General features: G+C 33.1%; 1 protein-coding gene across 4 annotated transcripts in view; it reads left to right on the forward strand.

Annotated features, from left to right (window-relative positions):
* The window catches only part of LOC118189460 (uncharacterized), a 504,436-nt gene that overhangs the window by 365,340 nt on the left and 112,197 nt on the right, over window positions 1-26,899 (forward strand). For all 4 annotated transcript variants that reach the window (XM_085810424.1, XM_035360061.2, XM_035360062.2 and 1 more), the window contains exons 2-3: window positions 1,755-1,874; window positions 21,126-21,283. In XM_085810424.1, coding sequence (XP_085666550.1) covers window positions 1,755-1,874; window positions 21,126-21,283 — 278 coding nt within the window. The remainder of the gene's footprint in view (window positions 1-1,754; window positions 1,875-21,125; window positions 21,284-26,899) is intronic.

Below are 26,899 nucleotides of genomic sequence, written 5' to 3' on the forward strand. Positions count from 1 at the left end.
ATTATTGATTACTATATATATATGGTTTAGCATTATTTATTTTTAATAGCAAGGGAATTTATTTATCAGTTTAATAAAGCTTTATTTATGATGTGCAGAACACTATCTTCCTATTCTGCTGGACCGATTGACGAAATTTAATTTGGGTGTTTTATGTCCTGATATATTTATGAGATTTACATATACCATTGTTCTAGCATAGGTATTTTAACACAAAATCGGGCTTTTTCTAAAATGATATACCGATTGTTTTCCATATTTCAATTGTACAACTCAGGTAATGGCTAAATATTATGTTTTGTAAAATGTAGTGAGACGTTTACCGAGAAATTTAAAAATTTATCTTTGCGCCCTTTTTTTCATTTTGCGCCGAGAATAATTCACTTGGCGAAATTCTGAATTTATGGTAACCTGGTTTCCTTTCCCTTTCGTTGAGCACGAGCGGAAAAAAAAAGCTGAATCGATCATTCTTTCAAATAATTTTAACAAAGCGCATAAACCAGATTTGCTTTATTTTCGCTTATAACAAATATGCCAAATTTCAAAAACCGCTAATATATAAATTCACATATATCTTGAGAAATTTGGAAGAAACTCATTTTTTGCAGGTATGCCAAGGAATCCATCTACTTTAAGATGACCGCAAAAATGTTATAGGTTATAATTTAAATTTTTTCCGGAAAATTTATAAATAATACTAAAAACATAAACTTTAAAAATAAATAAAAAATAGCTACGAATTATATTTGCACTGAACCTAAATTTCGAATTTTGAACGAACGAATTAAGTAAGTTTAATAAAAAAAGCGAAATTAATAAATACTATATAACATATTAAATTAACATTGAAGAGCTAAAATTTTTAGGGCTAATTTAACATAGTGCTTAAAACTCACATTTGGCGTTATTATCGTTTGTAACAAGTCACATATATATCGCGAAATTTTGAATAAAAAACTCTTAATGTTTTGCAGATATGCGTAGAAATACATCTAAGGCGGTAATGGTGTAAATTTTATAGGTTTATAATTCATAAATGTTTTCGAATAATTGATAAAAATTACTAAAACATATAAATTTAGAAAACAAATCAGGGAATAGTTGCGAATTTCATTTGGATTGAACCTAAATTTCGCACTGTGAAAGAAAAATTCAAGTAAATTTAATAAAAGATCAAGTTATTAGTAAATATATACGAAATCAATTAATATTGAGAAGCTAACATTTTGAAAGCTAATTTTTAAAAATAATTGAAATTTGCAATTTTTACAAAATTTGGCACTTTGACATAAATTCCGTCCTAGAATCGAAATATGGAAAAATAATCGATATTTAATTTCAGAAAATTTTTGATTTTGAATACCTATGTTATACCTATGCTAGAACAGAGCTATATATAAATCTCATATATATCCTAAGTCACACTTTTCAAACGAAAAACACAATTTAAATATCGTGAATCGGCCCGCTAGAACGGGAGATATAGAACTGTTGCATTTTTTTTTTTTTTTTTTTGTGGGCAAGGTATACTACGTATCATTTAATGCAATAAGTATAATGTATTTCCTCATTAAAAGTGCCAAAGCGCTTAATCGCCAAAATTAGCATACATGGTCACTCAGTCTGTAACGTGCAAACTAGAAATATCGCCAAAAGTATATGTAACGACCGCTTTAACAATGAAATATCGTATAAGAGTTTTTTCGTCGTTTATTTTCTTCCGTAGATCTAATGTTTGTTGTTTTTATTTTCAGCCATGAAACAAAGACATCGTCATGGCTGCCTCCCGTGGAATCCTGGGATTCTGGAGGTTTGGGGTTGCCGTATGGCTGGGAAGCTGCTTTTGACAGAGACGGAAAGACGTACTTCATCAAGTAAGTTAAGCCACTGCCCACATTGTTTCCTCGATTAGCCTCATTAACCCAAAGCAGCAAATTAATATCCGGTGTCCGTAATTTGATGTCCTTAATGACAGTCACAGTTTTCTGAGAGGTACAAATGACTGAAATGGAAACATCCAACAGTTAGGAAAGAAATCGTTTTCCTTTAGGTCTCAGAGTTTTGTTTGCAAATTTATAAAAAAATTTTTAGATGTCATTTAACATTATGTGTTCCATTCTTCCAAAAGAAATGTGTGTGTTTTTTGGTAGCTTATTTGCATATGAGTAGTAAATTTTAGAATGTAAAGCAAGTTCTTTTTCTAGCATCCGACCAGCTGCATTTGTTCCGAACTTTAAAATATTTGCTTTTTAATACGTACATATTATTTCCTGTTCTGTAGACGAATGCCTATCCTTCCCATCAATTGATGAAAACGTTGAATATTTAAACTCTAATGATAATTTTCAGGAAACTATTCAAAACGTTCTTAATTAGAAAAATCATGCTGTTCTAAGATAGTGATTTGTTCGGTTTGGTTTACTTGATTATGGAAAAGCACTCGAAGGCTATTTGCATGAGAGGAAGTATCCCTTCGTGGAGGACATTCTAAGGGAAGCTGGCTCAGGTAGCACTTGAGTGCTTTGCCAGAACCAACTAAAGTAAACTAAACCAAACGATTGGAGCACTATAAGAAGTAATATTAATTTCTGCAAAGTCATAACTTTTAATTTGTGAAAGCTCCTTCTAATTGTATTCATTTAGGACAGTAGTTTGTGTTCTTAAATTAGAGATATCTGTTTCATGCGTGACTATTAATTGCTTCTTCTTGTCGCCTGTGGTATTTTACAGGTACAGTAGAACTCCAGTTATCCGAATCAATTGGGACCAGACCCCATTCGGTTAATCAAAAATTCGGATAATAGGATTTTTTCCCGAAGAAATGGTACACTTTAATTAATTACTGTATGTACTGTTTGTTAAAAATGGGAGAAAAAACTATTTTTAAAGAAAAAGCGGTTTTAATTAATTAAAATGAAAAGGTAGCATTTTTACTTACATGCGTATAGCGTACTGTACAGTACGTACAAGTGCTGAAGGTCATTGCTTACTGAACATCTCGGTCAACGTAAGCTGTTTGACGGACACGGTGCCTGCAGTTAAAATTTCTTAGCCAGCCGTTACTTGTTGTAAAGGATGAACAACCAAGCTTCTGAGTTAGGACCACAAAAATGTTCGCAAAGTATCGGACCCGAGATTGGGTTTCCCATAGAAAGCTGCTGCAAAAACCACTTGAAAACGACATCTTCCCAATTTTTGTTTGTTGCTGCCTTCATTGATTTTCTTGAAGAACTTCCGTCTTCGTTTTCAAACAGTGAAACGAAGTTTAAAAGTGTAGGTTTGCTCCTTTTAATGTATGGAATCGTTGCTTGTTCAACACTACGTTTCCCTCTTCATTGTTTTCTTGAATTCTGAAAGCAATTCGAGTAGTCTGAGTTCGGATAATTGGAGTTACTGTAGTAAATACTTCATTTATGTGCAGTTGTATTCTCAGCGTACCACACTAAGATTCATGTATAAAGTCTCGTCACAAGTTGCAGTCTTAGAGGTGTGATGAGATGTGAGACGACATGCTTTGACGTTGCTGGAGCAATAACTTCTTCAGTAACGCCGCCACTTGGCATTGCAAGGGCCATAAATTCACGGAAAGTATCTGGGGATTTTAGCGCTGCGCACTGTGTCTGTCATCAAGGACTATCGAATTCAGAATGTCGATTGTCCAGTGATCCTGTAGCTTCTCTGTTATCGTCTTCAACAATAAAGAATAATCAGAGGGCGTAAAATGCAACCTAAAGTTAAAAGGGTGTGACTGTCAAATCAGTCTGCAAGCTGTTCCAGGCAAAAACAAGTACAGTACAACTCCAGTTATCCGAACTCCGACTATCCGAATTGCTGATTATCCGAATTGCTTTCAGAATTTTTCAGAATCAATTGAAGAAGAGAAGGAAAAGGAGAAAAAGGGAAAAAACACTCATGGAAAAGAAAGCGAAGAGACAAGAGAGGTTGAGAAAGACGTGCCACTTGAGGAACTAAGAAACATTCGTATGAAACTTCCTGAATATCTAGAAGTTAGTGCTGAGAATGCAGCAAAATGGATGATGTGGGATTCGTCAGACCCTGGGTTTCAAATTCCAAATGATGATGAACCTATTGAAAGTGTCGAAGAAGATGGCCTTAATGTCGAAGCTGAATCAGACACTGGACCATCAACTAGTGAAGCGCTTGCCGGGCCTTGAAACTGCGTTGAAGTAGACGGAGCGTCAACCCAAGTGTGACCACATGTAACTTCTCTTTGTCAATCGGATGCGCGATTTGGCTGCTCGAAAACAGATAAAGACAAACAGCTTACTTTGACCGAGATGTTCAGCAAGGAATGACTTTCAGCATTTGTAATACTGTACAGTACACTGTATAACATGTACGTAAAAGTGTCGCCTTTCTACTTTAATTAATTAAAACCTGTTATTCTTTAAAAATAGTTCTTTCTCCCATTTTCAACGTACAATATATACAGTAATTAATTAAAGTGTACGTAGACCCTTTCTTCGAAAAAATCCAATTATCCGAATGAGGTCCGTTCCCCACTGATTCGGATAATTGGAGTTCTAAGAACGCTCTGAAACTCTCGTCTAGATGATAGCAAGGTCCTCCCATTATTGGAAGAATAACTTACCTCCTAAATTGTTGCTTCTATGCATTCAATATTAAATGCCAATTGTTGCTGTTATATATCTAATACAGCTTCTCGCAGGTGTATTATAATAAATGTGTTTATAGTTCAACAGTTTAAGCAAAACCTAATGAAACACAACCAACACCAGTTACTGCAATGGAGGTGCCTCCTAGCGGATCAACACCCCATTGTTATTGTATGAAAGAATATGTGTCCAAATATTCTATTGCGTTCTAAACTTTATCTTTTATATTTATACATAAATGATGCAAACTGCAAAATAAATTACTTTTCGAAGCAACAAAATATGTTGCATTTTCTTTCTGCACACTTTTCAACTCAAAACGAGTACCCAATTTATTTTGCTTTTAGAAAATAAGACCACCTAATTAAATGGAGCGGTAATAAAGAACTAATTATTACAAAACTGCATCGAAAGGCTCGAAATAAGAGATTCATAAAGTAGATCACATGAATAAATCTTGTATTTTTTTAAAAAACATTTTTCAGGTTTTTAACAGCGGTAGAATTTTTAATTAGCTGCGCGAATCGAGACTTCTTAAATAGAAAGAGCAAATTCAGTTTTCGAACGCTCATTAAAAATGAGGATCATGCCCATTAAATTGTCGCATGGAACCCAGCTCACCCCATCTTCGTAATTAAAGACCACATTAGGGAACAATAGGCAACGCACTGTTTTGTGTGTTTTTAAATTTTAATGGGTAATAGATAAAATGAAGCTATTTTGTGTTCATAATTTTAAAATTTATTATTTCTTTCTTTGTTTTATTTTGGTTTTCTATTCTAAAACTTCAGTTTTGTGTTTCGGAACAACTATATTATCTTTAAAAATCATTCAATGAATTTTAAAGAATACTTTTATGAATCGATAATATTTTTATTTGTAACTCAGTGGATAATAAATCTTTGGTTTTTTGTAACGTCTTAAACACTTCGTTTTACAAAATTATAAATCATATATCAATTTTTATTTTTCTGACATAGTTATGTATTCAATCTTGACTGCAGTAACAAATGATAAATGACTGCAATGCACTCTCTCCAATGCACGATTTGAAAGCAACCTGGCGATCTAGATTGTTTTAATCAAAATGAAATATTTTAAATAAATTTTAAACTTTACTCAGCTAAATATTTAGCAAAACGTATATAAACAATAATAATAAATGTCGCAAAGGAAAAAGAACTTTAAATTTATATTTATTTTCTGTCTGAAGTCTTAAATTTTTAGACTGCCATTTATTTAAAACTAGCCACTACGCGTACAGCCTTCGTCTGGCTTTTAAATGTATCATAAAAATGCCTAAAGGGAATACCAAACATTAACTTCAAACACTGCACAGAATTTTACTCTGCAGAACAAATTGATCGAAACAAAACAAACAACAACCAAAAATTATTAAAAATGTATTATATATAAAAAATAGTGAAATAAGCAATATCCCTAAACACAAATATTAATTATTCTAATAAATAAATTAACTAACTTCCCGTTGCAAAATCTTAAGAATTCAATTGGTATAAAGGAAGTTAAGAACTTTGTTTCCTAAAACGAATCATGCAAAACTTTTTATGTAATTAAAATTATATATAATTAAAACATATTATAAAAAATTACAATGAAATAAGCAATGAATCTCATATTTTCAAGAGAAAACATTTAGCAGACCAGTATCGAAAGCAATAATGAATGAAAAACAAAACTGTTGCCAAAACCACATTTCTAAAAGAATGAAACTATCATCAGAAAGCAATAATCAATCAAAATTGTGCTTTGTGGATGACATAATTCAACGATGGAATTTCGGTTACAGCTAACATAGTGGTCAGTTGTATTTATTCGGTTTCAATACGAATTACCGAGATATTAATTTACTCAATATTAAATGCACGTGCCCCTATACTGTTACTTTTCCGGCATAGCTTTCTCTTAAAATTAGTCTCTGGCTGCGTTGCACGGGGAAATACAATAATTTTAATTATAATTCTATTAAAATAACGATATAAATGCAAAACTCGTAACAATACATATATTTATATGTAAATTATTACAAAATTCGTATTTCTTATCATAGTTTGACACTTAATGGTGTTTTGAATCTAGTAAAGTTTGCAGTTTTGGAGAGAAGTTACTTGAATTATCTTCATCATGGATCATGTGATGTTTATCGGTTGATCATTGTTATAAATTTTCAATTGTTAAAGAAAGCTGTTCACATATAAATGCATTACCAAACAAAGCGATAATTCTTTGTGCAAAAATTCGTAACTAAGGTTATTTAATTTTTGGCAAGTACGAATAAAAATTATTAAAAAAATGTGAAAGCTTCCAGATTTTATATTGCGCCAAAAGGAGCGTTTATACTTACCTTTATTTATTAAATACCATATTCTTTGCACTTAAATCTTTATTTATTAAATATCATGTCCTTCGCACCTTTATTTATTAAATATCACCTTATTTAATAACCTTTATTTATTAAAACCTTTATTTTTTAAATATCACCTTATTTAATAACCTTTATTTATTAAAACCTTTATTTATTAAATATCATGTTCTTCGCACTTAAACCATAAGATTCAATTCAACGGCAATATCACAAAATAATTTTAAAACGAGCATATCTTTAGAAGTCCCAATACACGGTCTCGAGCTCTGAAGGTAATTTTTTCCCCGTACAGTGTTGCCATGGCTCGGTTTGTGATCGTTGAGTTTGTTAATCGAAAATACGTTAAGGTTTTAAAAAAAAATTAAATCGGACAATAAAACAAATTCCTAATTTGGGCTTCCACATGCCCATATTGGCGGTAGGATTACGTCATTCAAAATTCGATGGCTCTATGTACCGTTGTTTTATTACAGTGCGAGAAATAAGCAGATTTTTCATTATTTAATTTCTTCAAATATAATTCAGAGTTCTAATATTCGGTGGCAACAATTTGAAACGTGAAACGCCGTTTATAGTGAACCAACGCAAAATGACAAAACGAAATTAATAGCCGTTCTTCACAAACTGCCCTTTTGGGCAAAAAATACGTATCTTCAAATCTTTCACTAAAATTTGTGTGGAATTATAAATTAGTTAGCTCTATAGCTTTTCTGAAACTTTATTCATATTCGTTCTTAATGGATATGAAAATTATATAAACTTGGAGTTCAAATAACTGAAGTGTCTTACAGATGAAAATTGATATCATGATACATTGGTTTATAATGCGTGAAATGTTTTTCATTTATTGAATTTTTCTAAAGATAGACACTGCAAAATACGTGAAACCTAGATTACGAACAAATAAATGCAAATATTTACAAAAATATGATGCCATATTTATCTCATAATACTTTTCTTCGAATATATTATTTTGTGCGGTAATATTTCTTTGTTTGTATAATATTAAATCCCAATGAAAAATCATTTTAGTAATTATAAATAAGATAAACGTTTTAAGCATCAGAACCTTATTTTCATGGCAAATTAAAGCTGAAATTAGAACCCGTCGTTTACATTTGTTTGATACTATTATTATTTAACATTCTCGTTGCCATGAAATTCCCGCATGTTTTGCCCTTCAAAAATATTATTCTAATACTTTGCAGCCAGTAATAATCCAGAAAGTACTGGTGCTTACTCAGCATCACAGGCAACACAAATTTATTTCATATTTTAAACTGAAAATAGTCGGTAAGAAATTCGATTTCATGCTCGAATGATTCAAATTTATTTAAGTAAAGGTATTCATACTCCGTGTGTTTATTTCTGTTGTTTAGGGATATATATGTCGTTATCATCAAATAGCATATTGTGTTCTTTATTTGGTTTTACATATGCAAATATCGTTCTTTTTACGTTACTGCCTTCGCAATTCCATATTTTGTTTAGAAAATTTATTACTCTTCTTTTCTTCTTTAACTCTTTTTCTTTGTAATGATGTCTCATATCTGAATGTCTTTAAATGTGAGCTTAGTGAATGCTGATCTGTATTCTTTTGAGCATGATTTTTATTGTTCTAAGCATATAATAAAAAATTTTCTTATCTGCTACTCAAAACACTTTCGTATGAAATTATAAATGTCTTCTTCTTTAAGTATTATATTTTCGTATTGAATTTATTTACTTTTCTTCCCTGAATATATTGTTGCGTGCGTACGGGTTAGTAATGGGCTGAATGCACAAGTCGAATGATGGGTTAATAAAATTTATTTTTTATCAAAAGAAATATTTCAGATTTCTCGAATTTTCCATAGAAATATTCGTACGAGTGTTCACAGTATTACACAGTGTAACCAGTAAATACATATCAAACTACTAAGAACGTTAAACACAAAGCAATGCTAAGCGTATCTGAACAACAACAATAACTAAGCAACTGACAGCAGATGCTCTCTTTCTTCAGCCTTAAATAGTTTTCAAGCGGTTTTCATATTTCTAGTATTTTCTGCTTTTGAAAATTACTGGAAAGCAACACGAGGGTGATATTGCAATTACAGCTAAATAGTGGTCAATTACATTTATTCAGTTACAATACTTATTATGGTGATACAGGGATCGGACCAAAATGTCGCCAAATGGTCACCATATTTGGCGATTTCTCGCGAAATTACCAAGATACCCGTTTACTCAATGTTAAATGTACTTGCCCCTGTATTCTTACTTTTCCGGCATAGCTTTCACTTAAAATTTGGCTCAGGCTACATTACACAGAAGAATAGAAAACTTTTGCCCTTAAATATACTAAAATCACCTGTCTAAGTACAAATTCATCACAATATTAATGTCTGAAGTTATATGAATGTTGCTAGCATTCTATCCACTTTGTATAAATTTTTTACGTCCCTCGGTGTATTAAAACTATTTTCCTTTTGAGCTTACAAGGGCATTAGCCCGAATGAACTATCAGTGTCGAACCGGGATTTTGCATCGTCCACTGTAAACGGCAAATTACTTTTCATATTGTTGCAACCAAATATTATCGCCCTGTGTTATCGTTACAGAAATTAAATAATGAAGAATTTGCATGTATGCTTGTTCCTCGCATTAGGGAAAACGATAGTACGTGGATTCATTAATTTTTTAATAACGTTGTCCTCTGCCCGAGAATGGGCACTTGGAAGTCTGAATTTTGAATTTCGAACTTATATTTTGTAAAACTTAAATTTTGTATTTCATATTTTGTAAAACTTAAATTTTGAGAGAAACTTGGATATTTTTAAAGCACGAGTGATGAAAAATGAGCAACGCCCTCGCCGGGAATCGAAACACGGACCTCTGGAATACGCGCCGAGCGTGCAAACCACCACACCACGAAAGCATGCCAAGAAGGCCGCAAAAATACCTTATATACTCCCCCCTTTAAATGGTGATTGGGGTATTTAGGGGACCGAATCGCCAAATCCTGGGTGTTCAGAATCATCGTCCACCAGCCTTTTAGTTCTCGCACCACTATAGAGACATTAGGAATTTTTAAAGCAGGAGTGATGAAAGTTGAGCAATTCCCTTCCCGGGAATCGAACATCGGACTTCTGGAATACGCGTCCAGGGTGCAGACCACCACACCACGAAGGCAGGAGAAATACCTTATAACCTAATAATTAAAATTAACACACAAAACGCTAATAATTAAAAGGCACAAAGGAAAGTTTTGGAAGCCATTTTATTAAGAAAACTGAACACTGATATGATAAACCGGGAAAAGACTGAAAACAAACACTAGAAAAACCTGTGCCAACACTTAATGCTGCATGGGGAATACTAAACATCTGCAGAAATAAGGTATATCTCTCAGATTTGATTGTTTCTTGGTATGACACGGCAGATTTGATTGTTTCTTGTTGTGGCAGTTACATATATCTACAGAAATACGGTAGATCTCTCAGATTTTATTTTTTCTTGTTGTGACAGTTACATATCCACAGAAATTCGGTAGATCTCTCAGATTGTATAGTTTCTTGGTATGGCAGGTACAGATCTACAGAAACACGGCAGATCTCTCAGATTTTATTGTTTCTGAATGCAACACTTACAGATATACGGGAATACTGTAGATCTCTCAGATTTTATTGTGTCTTGGGAGTTACATATGGAAATTAGGTAGATTTCTCAGATTGTATGATTTCTTGCTATGGCAGTTAGAGATCTACAGAAATATGGTATATCTCTCAGATTTTATTGTTTCGGGAAATGCCAATTACAGATCTACAGAAATACAGTGGAACAGGCTGATTTTATTGTTTTTGGGTATGGCAGTTATAGTTCTACATGAATACGGTAGATCTTTCAGATTTTATTGTTTCTGAATGTGGCAGTTACAGATCTACAGAAAAACAATAAATCTCTCAGATTTTATTGTTTCTGCGAAGGGCAGTTACAGATCTGTTTTATATATTTGTATTTTATATTAATAGCTTTGAAATTAGGAACATATTTTAGAATTCCGTTCTATGTGTCTTATATTTAAAACAAATTCTCTATGTTCTCAACGTGAAACTTCACAAGTTTAAGGCATTTCTGAAAAATATGAAATAAAATAATATTCAACTTATCTTGCTTATGTTTTTATTCATAATGTTATTTGAAAATGGCTAATATTTGTTTTATTCCGATGATTTGTTGGAGATTAACTAAATTTGTGACTGTAGGTATGTTTCTGTCGCAAATTTCTTTAATTTTTCGAAATAAAATTCTACCTTTTCTTCCACTTTTACCTTGAGCTTTAAAAATGCGATTACGAGATTTAGATTTTGAATTCCTACGTCAAGTCCAGCGGAATAACCTTCTTCTGCTGGAATCTCCAATCCCTTTATCCTTACCGATCGATCCACGGCATTTGCTTCATCCCCCCTACATCGCGTGAATCCCCTAGGAGGAATCTCACACGCTGGTATCAAATATCTCATAACTCGATGTATGCAAGAGATGTTATGTATTATTAAGTGTACGGCAATTATTGATCGATCCTGATTTTAATAACATTTTCCTCGGAATGATTAAATTATTCGTATTTGCCAAAGATTAAACTTGTAATCTTTAAGGGCAAAGAAGTTTTCCGATTGGGAAAAATGTCAATAATAATTCCGTTTAATTATCTTTGTCCCCAGAGCAATTGTGTGTGCGTGGTCACTGTAACAGAATAATTAAAACGATGCAGCTTGGTCAATTTTCTCATAGTGCAGTGTTTTTATGCGAAGTTTCGGATACTGTTTTAGCTCTTAAATATATTATTTATGTCGTTTGTCTTACTTAAATGGGAAAACATTTACTGGAGCACCAGGCTTATGCGCAGTGTATCATAAGGTACTGAGTAGTAGTAATTTTCAGATAGACTGTTTCTGTTTCAGTTTCAGGTGATAAAATTCGCCAGTATCATCTCACCGCGATTTGAGTACTACTCTTAATTTTTTGGAGAGAATTTAGCATTCATTATTAATGGTAATTAACATGTTAAATGTTGTTAAAAGTAATCTCCCTCTTCTCTGTATTAAGCTCTGTATGAGCTTAGTATTGTCTAATTAGCTTTAAAAATATTCTGAAAAAAAATGAAAAGAGAACTGAACTTCTATTAAAGTATGTTTTGTCGCATTGTATTGAGAAAAACAAATTTCAAAATTTTTTGAATAATTTATTTAGGTACTTCTTTTATCAAATTTGCCTGTTGTTCTTGTGTTGTGACTTCTCTCACTTGTCTGACAAAGACATCAGAACAACCCCACGTAATTCATAGTGGCAAGGAGTGCAAGATTGCTCCTGTCGTTCGCAAGAACCTTGAGTACCAGTTTTAGTGGAGAGCATCCCGGGGAGACGGATCCCACATCTCCCACCTCTACCATCAACCTTTCGAGAGGTCTTTCGGCTCGCCGCATATTTAGAGTGCCTCCATGCCGTACAAACACTATACATTTACAAACATCCATAGCTTCTCCCGGATTCGAACCCGGGCCCTTCGGTACTCAGGCAGAGTCACTAACCACCTCCCCGGTTCGGCGGCTCGAATGTTTTTAATATAAAATATTAAATAAGTGTATATTAAGAGTTATATTCGAAAATTCTATTTTTTTTACAAATTTTACTTAAACTAAAAGCTTTTTAATATTAAATAAAAGTTTTTTTCCCTTCTCTTTTTTCTTTATTGTTGTTGTTTTTTCCGTATATGAAGAATTGGAGGGATTCTGGTTCGAAATAATCAAAAGATTCGTATTCGAGGAAATTTAGGAATTGTCCCAAATTTAATTTGAACCCAAGCCTAATCTGGGCAATCCATTTTGGTTAAGTTACTGTTTAATCCATTAAGTCTCTAAATTAAAACAACAAAATTATTTCCTTTGCTTACGTGCGAAACCTAAGCATGTGAAAGTTTTTAATTCAGGGTGTTTACACATTTTTAAACGATTTCGGAGCTGTTAATTAATCCTTAAAGTGTAAAGATTCCTTTTTTAAATGTTAAGGCCTTTTTTTTCTTTTCCTAAAAGATTTTGTTTCCTAAAATTTTCACGTTATTGATTTCCATTCTTCTTCCATTACTTTCCAAAACCCATCGATCATGGCGTATTTGCGCTTAGAAGGAGCTCTTTTCAACAGACCAAAGATACAATAGTCCATAGTTGAAACGTCAGGGGACTTCTCAGGAATACGTTGAAAACGTGTACATGCAATACCTGTGTAAGTTTTCCTTTTTTCGACGACTACAGTGGTCCTTTTTGAAGTGTGACTTGTTGCTTTGTCATGGTAAAGTTTCACGCAGGTTGGTCGTAGGGAAAGAGGGGTAGGAGACACTCAAACACATCCCCCCAGGGAAACTTTCCATCATCAAAATTGAGGGTGCGGAAGTGAGCAAAGTCGTGCTGTCACCTGCATGGAGCTCCTTCCAACGTCAGGCGCAATTTTGCACTTCTTGCCACAATGAATTTCATGGGCTTGTTTGATATTACTGTCAGACAAGTGAGATAAATCACAACAACTTCAAGTTTCACTCTTTGAAAGTCAGTGGGATAAACAAATGGAATTTCTTCTGTAAATATAGGGCGTAAAGAACTTTCTCTTGATAATTCGTTAATATGATTTTAATACTTTTTTCCATTCCTCTATATTTAATTTCCCATAGTAAGACAATCCTGCGACAATCATAAACCCCTTATTAAAACGTTCTTTACATTGACGGAACCAGATTCTGTACACTTTTTTCTCTTTGTTTCCGGTAATAAATAGGCCTTATTTTGTTGCAGTCATTTAGATAAATTTAAGCTTCGTTTAGAATCACAATATATTATTTCCAATTATCTCCTTTTAAATACTTTCCACACAAGGCTTTACAAAACGTTCGGTTCCAACAGTGCCTCAGGAAAAACTGCATTATTTTTTTTTAACCCATGTGGGTTGTAAATCTTGCTTTATTATTTTCTGTATTGTTAGCACACATCTGCACTGCGAAGAAAGAAAGGGACTGCGGACAATTCTATATTACCCGTTCTTCTGGGCCAATTGACGAAATTCAAACTGCGTTTTCCATAACTCGAAAGCGCGAGATTGGATATATATTAGATTTTTATACCGCAATTGTTTTAACATAGGTAGTTTGACACAAAAATCGGACTTTTTCTGAAATAACATACTATTGCTTTTTCCATATTTAGATTCTACGACTCAAATTATACCAAGATATTAAATTTTGTAATTTTTGGCGAGAAATTTAAAAATTTTATCTTGGCGCATTTTTTTTCAGTTTGCGCCAAGAATAATTCACTTCGAGAACTTCGCAACCTATTTTCCTTTCCTTTTTGTCATTGTAAACGAGAGGAAAAAAAAGGTCATCGTTCATTATTCAAATAATTTTAACAAAGTGCGTAAACCGCATTTGGCGTTATTATCGTTTATAATAAATATGCCAAATTTCAAAACGCGCCGGTATGTCAATTCAGGTATATCCAAAGAAATTTTGAATAAAAACTCTAATTTTTTGCTGGTATATTTAGAAACACATAAATTTTAAGATGATGGCAAAAATTGTATACGTTATAAATTAAAATGTTTTACGAAAAATTTATAAAAATTATTTAAAACTATAAATTTTAAAAATAAATCTTAAAAAATGGGCGAATTGTATTTGGAATGAACCTAAACTTCGAAATATGAAAGGAAGAATCAAATAAGGTCAATAAAAGAAAGAGATATTAGTAAACATATATGAAATTCAATTATCGTGGAGGAGCTAAAGTTTTCAGAACAATTTTTTTAAAAACTACTCGTACGTACGACTTTTACAAAACTTGGCAGTTTGGTATAATTTGAATCGTAGAATCGAAGTATGGGAAAAAATAGGCATGTTATTTCAGAAAAAGACCCTATTTTATGCCAAAATACCTATATTAGAACAATGAGTGCTATATATAAATATAATACATGTCCTAGTCCTAAGTCGCGCTTTCGAGATATGAAAAAAAAAAAAAAAAAGTTGAATTTCGTCTATCGGCCTGGTAGAACAGGAGAATATAGGACTTTTTTGTTGTTGTTGTTGCCCAAAGGGCCTTTGTCCCTGTAGGACTACTATTTTCATTTTGCGATTTTGCGTTAGTTCGCTATAAGTGAACGTTTCACTTTTCGAACTTTTGCCGCCGAATGTTAGAGTCCTGCATTATATTTGAAGAAATTAAATAATGAAAAGGCTGCATAAATGTATGTGTATTTCTTGCATTGTGATAAAACAACGGTACCAAGAGCCATCAAATTTTGAATGACGTAATACTCCTACGAATATGGGCATGTGGGAAGACCAAGTTTGAAATTTATTTTATTATCGATTTTATGTTTTGTAAAACTTTAACGAATTTTCGATTAACAAACTAAATGATTTCAAAGTGAGCAATAGCAACGTTGTACAGACAAATAAATGTAACACACAAAATGTTAAAAAAACGCCTATTTGGACGTAATTTAAAATCTGAAACCTTTCAGGTTTTGTTTTTCTCAGCGTATATAAAGACTTTGCTGTAAATTTCTGCGCAGACGGAGTTTTTCTTATATATTGGAATAGATTATATATTGGAATATTTCTTATATATAGACGGAGTTTTTCTTATATATTGTTTTTCCTTTTCCGACTAATAACGTTGCTTGACCTTCAAATTTAGAACTTAGAAATCTTAAGGGAGCTCATGCAGCTTAAACCCCTTATGATCTTCGAATATGTGACTGTTGCAAGAATTGGAATATTTTATTTATTTTAAAAGCAATTACTTACAACTTTTTACAGATGAATGCAGAATATATCTGCTTTTGGGAACTAGTAACGAGAAAGTTTGTGTTGCCACAAATTTTTTGTAATTTAATCCGCTTTGCGACAAAATTGCTCGTTATGTTTCTACCTTGTGCGCATGATATTTTAAAAATGACTAATGCTGCGTACTTGAAATTGGATGGAATTCTTTATATCGGCACTATTTTCTAACGGAACAAAAATCGGATGAATATTTTAATATTAAAAACTTTTATGCACGAAAACATTACAGATTTTTTTAATAAAATACATCTTATAAACTGAACTCCAAATAAAATAAAAATTTAACATGAAATTCTTATAATTTTTGTTTCACAGTAGTTTCTAAATGTTCTAAAAGCTATATATTAAATATGGAATTAAATGATGCAACAGAATAAAACTGCGCGCGCAAGGTGGAAACACGACGAAAACTTTTGTCACAAACCGGATTAAATTATAAAATATTTGTACAACACAAACTTTCTGATTAATAGTTCAGAAAGCAGCTATATTATGTAGTCAGCTGTAAAAAGTTGGAAGTAATTGCTTTTAAAATAAATAAATTATCCCAATTCTTGCAACAGTCACATATTCGAAGATCTTATGGGTTCTAAGGTGTATGAGTCCCCTTAATACCATGCCTTTTACAACGCTTTTGAATTATGGACTAGGAATATTTATGTTCGGAAAGCGCTAAAACATATTTTTGAATTAAAGCTTGTTTATATGCGATATTTTAAATAAAGAATTAATTTAAAAGTAACAGAAGATGTTTCTAATTTTAAATAATTAGCTATTGCAAAGCATTTTATTCCAAAAACATTTGATTTTTTAAATATGTAATATTTTAGATAATTTAGAAGGCCTTGAAAGCTAGAATGCTTATGAACTGTGTGCCGAAGTGCACGTACTTAAAAATCCAAACAAGGGTTAAAGTAGATTCCCCCTCAAAAACATTTACAGATAGCTTCTTTTCGCGCTAACACTAAGCTTTCACTTGGGCTTTAACTTAAGATAGAAAATAAGAAACTCATCTAATGCTAACTAAGCTAAAAGCAGCCGAAGATGCACAGAAATGGAGATAGAAATGTTTTATTCCCTACAGTCTTGCCATTGCTAGCTTTGAAATTGTTGAGTTTTTTAAATCAAAAGTTCGTTAAAGATTTACAAAATATGAAATAGACAATTAAACAAATTCTACTTTCGGTTTTCCAGGTGCCCGCCCGTGTTCGAGTGGAGGACTACGCTATTCAAAATTTGATGACTCTAGGTACCGTCGTTTCTTCACACTGCGAGAAACGTGCATGCATTCATGCAGATTCTTCATTATTTAGTTCCTTTAAATATAATACAGGACGATAACACTTGGTGGCAACAATTTGAAAAGCGATACATCGCATTTAAGGGATTCATCGCAAAATGTCGTTTCGAGACTAACAGCCCTTCTGGGCTAACACGCCATTGGTCTATAAATATCGAATGCTTTGTAGATTTTCTTCTTCGGTTTCTTTCATTAAGCTATGGTCATCTTACCAGTTGAGTTTTCTTTCGTCTTGTTCATTGTAAAGAAAACTTCTCTTTGAATAGCATTGAACATGTATTTCTTTTTAACTTTTTTTGATCCCTTCATTTCGCAGAGATATAAAAAAGGGCCACATATCTACGTTTTCCTGAGGGTTTAGAGATGACAGAATATACTTCGAAACATCTCGGGACTTTAATTGAAGGTTTCTATGAAAAGACGATGGAATTACGAAATATGTTACGGGAAGACAATCATCCAGCTCTTTCATTTAAGGCTTAATCTCTCAAATGGTAGTACAAATGGCGCAAGTTTGTTCCGAAATAAATGGTTTATACACACATTTTTTATCTTTTTGTCAATGTAATGTCTTCTCCCAGAACTGAAGCGCAGTTCTTTACTTTAATTACTTTTGATCGCGGTTGACTGGACTTCTGTCCTACATCAAACGCAATAAAAGTTTTTGGCGGGGAAAAAAGTTATTCGTTGCTAAATGGGTTTCTGAATAGTAATGTCGGAAATTGAATGGCCGTTTTTTTTTCGACCGTTAAAATGTCCATCTTTATTAATTTAATGAAATGCGGACTGTTTGCAGCTGGCTGGAACTGGTTCTCTGCAGCCTTGTTATTAAAATTATGTCGTAACTGACAATTAATCTGAAAAAAATCAATGTTCTTAAATCGTTAATCTTTAAATCTGTGGTTTAGGTATCCATTAAAAAAATACGGTTTAGGATTCTTGTTACTACAAGCACATTTTGTCGATTGCCATTATTTAGAGTAAAATATGAGTTTTGTTAATTTAATCAAACGCCAGTTGAGTTAAAATAACTCGTTAACGATTATTGGTAACGATTATTAGACATGCTAAGGCAACAGGAACCAGTATAATATTCATAAATTTACAGAGCAAAATCTCCTGTTTGAATGAACTGATTATAAGTTAAAATTTTGTTAAAATTCTAAAAAGTGTGCAAATGTTTATGAATTGGTTTTCTTAGCAAATAAGAATGAAAATACTGCATATACATACATGAAGCTCACGTAATAGATATAACAATGCTGTCACTGAAAAATTCCGAACTATTTTTAAGAATTATAAAAGGCTTCTTTTGCTGACCTAATATATTATATACTGTTGTATTTTAGAAGATAAATGAAAAATCTTATGACATATAATTTCGCAACTGCTTCCTGTTTTATCCGGACATTTAAGGAACAAAAGCTTTCGGTGATGAGTAGTAGTAGTATAATATATGATATAGAGAAGAAGTTTGCAACCATTTTTTCATTAATTTCGTGTATTTTTATTTAATTGAGATATAAATGACTCATCTCTGGAGTTAAAAAATTTTAAGCATAAAAATTAAATAATAACTGCAATTTAATAGATAAAAATATTCGACTATTTTTATTAATGTCAGTTTTAGTTTGATGTAAATTAAATAATAACGGTGGAAAATAATCGCCTAATCTTCTATAAAGGTACTTTTAGTTTGATGTAAATTAAATAATAACGGTGGAAAATAATCGCCTAATCTTCTATAAAGGTACTTTTAGTTTGATGTAAATTAAATAATAACGGTGGAAAATAATCGCCTAATCTTCTATAAAGGTACTTTTAGTTTGATGTAAATTAAATAATAACGGTGGAAAATAATCGCCTAATCTTCTATAAAGGTACTTTTAGTTTGATGTAAATTAAATAATAACGGTGGAAAATAATCGCCTAATCTTCTATAAAGGTACTTTTAGTTTGATGTAAATTAAATAATAACGGTGGAAAATAATCGCCTAATCTTCTATAAAGGTACTTTTAGTTTGATGTAAATTAAATAATAACGGTGGAAAATAATCGCCTAATCTTCTATAAAGGCCACTTTATAGAAGACTCTGATGTAAATTACCACCACTCTGATGTAAATTAAATAATAAAGGGAAAAAATAATCTCCTAATCTTCTATAAATGTCAGTTTTAGTTTGATGTAAATACGAGGGCTATCCAGAAAGTAGATTACGTTTTGGAATAAAAAAATAAACAAAGTATAGGAAACAAATTTTATTATATACAGATGAAAGCCACACTCAAATACTACTTTTCTACATAGTCACCATACAAATTAAGGCATTTATCGTAGCGATGTACGAGCTTGGAAATTCCTTCGTCGAAAAATTCGGCCGCCTGCGCCTTCAACCACTTTGTTACCTCTTCTTGCCTTCCATCTTGCACAAAACTTGTGGTAACCAAGCTTTTCGCTGATGATTTCGTGCAACAAACTTCGCGAAATTTGTGGAAAACTCAAAGAAAGTTCCGTTATTGTGAAATTTCGATTTTCACGGACTTTAGCATCGACTTTTTCGAGAAGTTCGGCGGTCACTATGCTGGGTCTCCCACTTCGATCTTCGTCGTGAACATTGGTTCGGCCATTTTGAAATCTTATGACCCACTGACGCACTCCACCTTCAGTGATAATGTTGTCCCCATACACTTCACGAAGCTGCCGATAGATTTCTATCGGTTTACAGTTTTTTGCAGTCAGAAACCTTATTACTGAGCGCACCTCGCAGCTCACGGGATTTTCAATTAACGCAGACATTTCAAACCGTCACAGTATCTGAACGGAGCACAGCACGAACCTCTCACTAGCACGGCTAGATGCAGACTGAGCTGCGCAACGCTCTGACCCCAAGATGGCCGCGCTAGCCCCGCCCCTAGCGGACACAGACGGAAACGTAATCTACTTCCTGGATGGCCCTCGTATAATAGTGTGGAAATATAGTTTGATGTATATATAATAGCGGGGGGAAAATAATCGTCTAATCTTCTATAAATGCCATAAAAATATTGGACTATTTTTATTACAGTCAGTTTTAGTTTGATGGAAATTAAATAATAACGGAAAAAATAATCGCCTAATCTTCTATAAAGGTCACTTTTAGTTTGATGTAAATTAAATAATAACGGTGAAAAATAATCGCCTAATCTTCTATAAAGGTCACTTTTAGTTTGCTGTAAATTAAATAATAAAGGGAAAAAATAATCTCCTAATCTTCTATAAATGTCAGTTTTAGTTTGATGTAAATATAATAGTGTGGAAATATAGTTTGATGTATATATAATAGCGGGGGAAAAATAATCGTCTAATCTTCTATAAATGCCAGTTTTAGTTTAATGTAAATTAAATAATAACGGGGAAAAATAATCGCCCAATCTTCTATAAATGTCAGTTTTAGTTTGATGTAAATTAAATAATAACGGGGAAAAATAATCGCCCATTCTTCTATAAATGTCAGTTTTAGTTTGATGTAAATTAAATAATAACGGAAAAAAATAATCGCCTAATCTTCTATAAATGTCAGTTTTAGTTTGATGTAAATTAAGTAATAGCGAGAAAAAAATAATTGTCTAATCTTCTATAAATTCCAGTTTTAGTTTGATGTAAATTAAATAATGACGGGAAAAAATAATCGCCCAATCTTCTATAAAGGTCACTTTTAGTTTGATGTAAATTAAATAATAAAGGCAAAAAAATAATCGCCTAATCTTCTATAAATGTCAGTTTTAGTTTGATGTAACGCCATGGAATTTTCGTTTTGTGAAAAGCATATGTAAAGTTAATTTATTTCACAAACATAATTTGATTCCTTTCTTATACTAGCTTTTAGTAATTAGAAATGCGTATTTATAAATGTATTAAATAATGCTGGAATCTTTGTTTTCTAGTCATGTGAACAAGACTACCACAAATGAGGATCCGAGAAAGGATTCCGACGAGGAGCCTCCGCAACCACGTGACGTGGAGCTCATTAGGGACCCCCAGAAAGGGTTTGGGTTCGTTGCCGGAAGTGAGAAGCCAGTCATCGTAAGGTTCGTTACTGAAGGTATGTTAATCAAGTTCCTTTTAATGAGGTGTTTTTCTGGTATTTTATCTATAAGCAACACTGCCCCAAGGGGGTGCTCTGCTAACAAGCCCTAAAGTGCTGCTAAGTATGGTTATTAATCAAAATGGAAAGCACCAAATTCAGTATCGAAGAAACTCTATGCTGAGTATGTTGATTATCAGATAAATTATTTGGCAGAACATTTTAGTACCTTTTAAGATCTGCCCTTCTTAAGTAGCATACCACTAGACCAGAACTCTAAAAGACAACTTATGAGTTATAACGGTGTCTTATATATACCACAGAGCCACGGAAAGAGTGTAAAGAGCCCTTTTTATTAATCCAAATAAAGTTTAACGGCACTGACTCATGCTTACAGAAGCCAGTAGCTTTGGCTTTAAATCAAAAACAATAGCTGAGCTAAAATTAATGAAATTTATAGTGTAACTTAACGGCTTCACAGTTTAACTAGCGCTCAAACTGGCTTTGGCCAAAGTCGGCGTAAACAAACTTAAAGGCAAGAATAACTCAACGCCGCAGAATACTGATTGCAAGAGAATTAAAGTTAGCAGCGTGGCCTTCAAACAGTCAGAACACGCTCTGACTTCACCCTGAAAAACCTTACTTTAAACACTTCCTTCTACCTAATTTGAATATCTCGCGAGCTAGAAATTTACATTCTAGCAGGGAAATGAAAACGAGGCTTGACAGAAAAGTGAACTACAAAACAATTAATTAGAAACTTAAATATTACTCTATAACCATTCTGAGATGATGTTACTGAAGGAAAAGTGTGTTTTTTTATGTTACCATTTTCATTATCAGAAACAGGATTCTTAATTTGCTTTGTCAAGGAAGTTAACAATATATGGAATAGTAACGGTAATTCTACATTTTCATTATATTCTAACAAATATGTATTCTCCTGCTCTATCATGTTTATTTTTTCGGGAGCAAGCCTATATACACTTCAGTGATATTATTTAATTCGTTTTCAAAAATACAGAAGTATCTTTACAGCTATTGACAAAAAAAGTCTGATTTGGACACCACATGACTTCCTTTTACGGCCTATTAAATTATGCACATTTATTGCTGCTCTTCATTTAAACTTATTTCCTGGAAATTCGTTAGATATATTTCTCATGCAGTGAATTCAGATCTCATTTCGCGGTAAGGCAAAAATGCATAAAACCTCTAAACATCATCATCATTAAAAGTTGTAAAATATAGAAAAACATAAAACACTAAATGCAGTTAAAAACAGTTTAAATCTTTTTAAAAATTTTAATTTAGTTTCTACGTAAAACATGCAATTTGGTCAGCGGGCAGGAAGACACATTGTTTGGTTGTAAGTTTACTTTTAGTCCCACTGGGCAAAAAGACACTAAAGTTGGTTCAGAAACTGAATTCACTATTCTACCAAAAGTTTCGAATGTAAGCAAATGGCGGCCTCGTTAGGCTTAGCACTATTTAAACTTTTAAATTGTTGATATTCTACAACTGTTGCGTGCAGATTAACTAAAGGCATGAAAACCCTAACCGGAACATAAGAACATCATAATTCAATGACTTTTAGAGCCAAAATATACACAATTTATTGACGTATAAGAATAAAACCTGACCTCACCGAGCCGGGTAACAAAGTGGCTATATTATATTTTTATATATATTTGTATACGTTTGGTTTGGCCGATTGCAAAAAAAAAAAAAAAAAAAAAAAAAAAAAAAAAAAAAAAAAAGAGAAGTGCTCAACTATATGTTATAGCAGTCCCATGTACAAAATTCCACCGCTCTAAGGCTACGTCGCGAAAAACAAAATCTCTTCTGAATCCATTTAAAATTTATTTTAGTATCCGTTTTGGAAAAAAAAAGTGACCGTCACACAAAAACATCGTTCAAATGAATCCAAGAACGGTCAAAATGGATATTTTTGTTGAAGTATGATACCCGATATTTTTCCCGATTGCACTACTTCCTTTACTTCTCACAAGAAAGTAAAAATGAAAAACAAATGCTGTTTCCAGTTCTAGAATTTCTAACTCTTCGCAAAAATCTAATCGGCCATTCCAGATTTATAAACAATCCGTTTTCTAAATTTGTATACATTCTCTTTCCCTTCGTGAACGAAAGGCATTTTTGCTTCAACTTCTGAACACCCAGCTAGGATAAAAATCTCCTTTATAAAAAGGGGCCGAAAACCTTCTTTATCAAACCCTTAAACCCCCTTCCAGTGTCAAAATATGCGTGCGCAATAAAATTGCGTAAAAAACGTTCGTGGGTAACGGGGTAGGAAGAAGAAGCCAGCAGGGAATGCCTAGCGCCTCATTATACGTCGCATACTTCTATGGCTTTTTCATCGTCGATTTTGCTGTCGCCTTTTTTGTTGAGGTGCTGTTGTCAGAAGGATCTTCGAATGGTATTTGTTTCGGGGCTCCCTGCGCAACTTGCTTGCCAAATCGACTTTGGCTTAGGAGAGGAGCAAAGAAATTAGGGACCGTCTCCATATTAGATATCTCATAGTTTATGTTTAGTTTGTTGCATTTTTGGTGTCATGGGAGAAAAAGAAACAAGAAAATTCGAATCTTAAATAATCTACTAAGTGAAGAAATTATTCTTATATTTTTACAAATTACATACAGGTGGAATCTGAATAAGATGGTAAAACTTTAGGGGGTGATAGAAGGTAGGTATGCGAGCAGTATTCGTCGTAGAATGTATGGTCGGAACGCAAGCGGTGAGAAGTTAAAGGGTAGTTTTCCATTTTCACGTTTTTAAGGAATTAACGCAAGAATGAGAGGCGATACTTCAGAAAACATTTTATTAACAGAACACGCTTATAGAAACTGCTCAAAAGACCTTCCGCTAGCTGTAATACAGGCTTCACACCTGCAGGATAGGGGGGGATAGATTCACATTTGTAAAGATTTCAGACATTTCCCGAATATCGCCGGCAACAACGACGATCCTGGTGAGTAGCTCCGTATTGGTTTCAATGGGGAACTCGAAGATTAGGCTTTTCATATGGCCCCACAGGAAAAGATCCAAACAGGAGAAATCCGGTGATCTTAGTGACTAAGCTCTGGGACCACTTCGACCAATCCATAGCCCTGGAAATTTTGTGCTTCGTATAACCTGCAATCCTCTCGCCAAACCACGGTAGGACGCGAGGACCGACCCTTTTTTATACCAATTATTTACAATGGTACCTAGCGGCTCGCCCTTTGCATGCCAACCATACATTCGATGACGAATATTGCTCCTATAGCTGCCTTCTGTCGCCCCGTAAAGTGTTGCCGTCTTGTTCAGCTTCACTCTTTCTTAACCTTAGTCCTTACATTGCATCTTGTATATCTGCAAGTTTTCTTGTGCGTACTAATATTATCATTGCTTCATGAACTACTGTCATCACATTGCTTCACGTATATATGCGTGCCCTATTGAGGGTCCTCTCAGTATTACGCGCGCTGTTTAAATAATTACGTGCTATTATGTGTCTCATAACATCATCAAGTGTTTCGTTTTTATGTGTCCGCATTATATAATTGTCTGCATCGTGTTTATCTATGTGTGTTCGGTGTTTATTTAGTTACGTGTATTTTAGTGTATCTTAATGTACTTTTTTGTGTTTTTAGTGCTTTATGTGTTTCTTTATGTTTCTTTTTATACGTTTCCATTTATGTTTTATGTTTATGTCTTATTTTGTTCTACCTCTGTAACCATAACCTTCAGTTGTCTCACGTTCTTACAATGTACTACATGTAGTCTAGCCCTTAACTTTTGTCCTTTTTAAGATCCTAATAAACTCCCGGGGCGGCCTCATGGGGCTCCAGGGAGTTGTTGCCTCTAGATAGTGGAGGACGCGGGGCATATGCCTGTTTACCTATGTTAGACACCAGGCGCCTCGCTCTCGTCCTCCGTCATCCGTCACCTGTCTTTCTTAATGCGTAGGTGTAGTGTTTATAAAATGCACAAAAAGAAATGCCGTCTATTGGTTGCAGTGTAGAACATCGCGGCAAAAATACTAAGGACGAAAATGTTGTAGAAAAATAACGCAAGTGTGAAACATCGTACAGAACATCGGGGAGAAAAGAAAACAAGGAAAAAAACATCGTCGTAGAAAATAAAGCGGTTCGGAAACTTCGCAGTTTTGAAACACTGTTGCAGAAAATATCGTGGTAAAAAATAAATAAGTTAGAATTTATCGCATGATTGTTACATCGCGGGTATGTATTTTCAGAACTTAAAAGTTTCAAATACGTTTCGCATAATTATTTAGCTGCAAAGAAGGAATGTGGAATATTGTTAGCTTTCTGTGTCATATCTTTGAATTAACTAATAAATTTTTACTATAAAAGCGTGAAAGAAACTTAAGCAATCAAAATCCGAAAATATATAGAAATTAATGATACGCATAATGGTTGATAGAATTTTAAACTTATATAGTTAATTAGTCAAAGTCATTACCTAATTATTCTCTTTTATTATTAGCCCAGAAGGGATATTAATTTCGTTTTGGCATTTTGCGTTGAAAACTTGAAATGTCGGTTCACTTTTCAAATTGTTGCCACGAAATGTTAGACCCCTGTGTTATATTTAAACAAATTAAATAATGAAGAATTGTACAGACATTGTGCGGAAAAAAACGTTTTTATCTCCAGCGCGCGAGACTGTGTATCGGAAGTTCAAAATATGCTCAATTTATAATTATTTTGCGATATTGCTGTTGAACTGAATTTTTTATGATTTAAATTATATTTAATAAATAAAGATAACACGCAAAACGTCAAAAAAAATCGCCCCTTTGCTGAAATCTGAAAGCTTTCAGATTTTCTTTTTTGTTTTAATTGTTATAAAATTATTAGTTATCGACTGAAATTTTCTTTCATTTTGTTCTTTTACTTGTTACACAATCGGTCAGTTCCAGCTTCTGTCTCCTGCGTCGTCCGTTGTAGATTTATGGAAATCGCTTTGTATTTTCTAATAACTTATTGAGACTTGTTTACTCGTATAATCAAGAAGGAAACATGACAAGAATGTTGTAGTTATTGCGGTCAAGTTTGAGAAACCGATAATGCAAAAGGCATATATGTACCTTAGATTTTTACTTCCTTGAACGAAGTAAGAAAGTATTGTAATCGCGAAAAATTCCGGGTACCATATTTCAACGAAAATATCCATTTTGGCCGCTTTCGAATCTATTCGAATGATGTTCTTGCATGACATCTGTACGTATAAACAGAGTAAATGACTCTCTTTTTTTCCAAAACGGATTCAGAAGAGATTTTTTTCGTAACGGTTGTAATTACATATATATCTATCTCGCATAACTGAAAAATGAGTAGTAGAAGAATATTGAAATTTTGTATATGGGACTGCTGTAGCATCTACTTGTGCATTTCCTTTTTTCATATGTGTAAAAATACATTTACCGGGTGTGCCACTTGGCGATAATTGGAGGTACATGGACACCGAGTTTGTGCAGTTCTTTTGACTTGTTATTTTGGCTTTGTGTAGCATTTTTGTCACAAAAATCGCCGCTACACAAATCCAAAATAACAAGTCAAAGAACTGCACAAACTCGGTATCCATGTACACATCGACCTATTTTCACTT

Source organism: Stegodyphus dumicola, chromosome 2 (genome assembly GCF_044657685.1).
Source record: "Stegodyphus dumicola isolate Sdum_Otavi_A_Nest chromosome 2, ASM4465768v1".
NCBI classification, from domain to species: Eukaryota; Metazoa; Arthropoda; class Arachnida; order Araneae; family Eresidae; genus Stegodyphus; species Stegodyphus dumicola.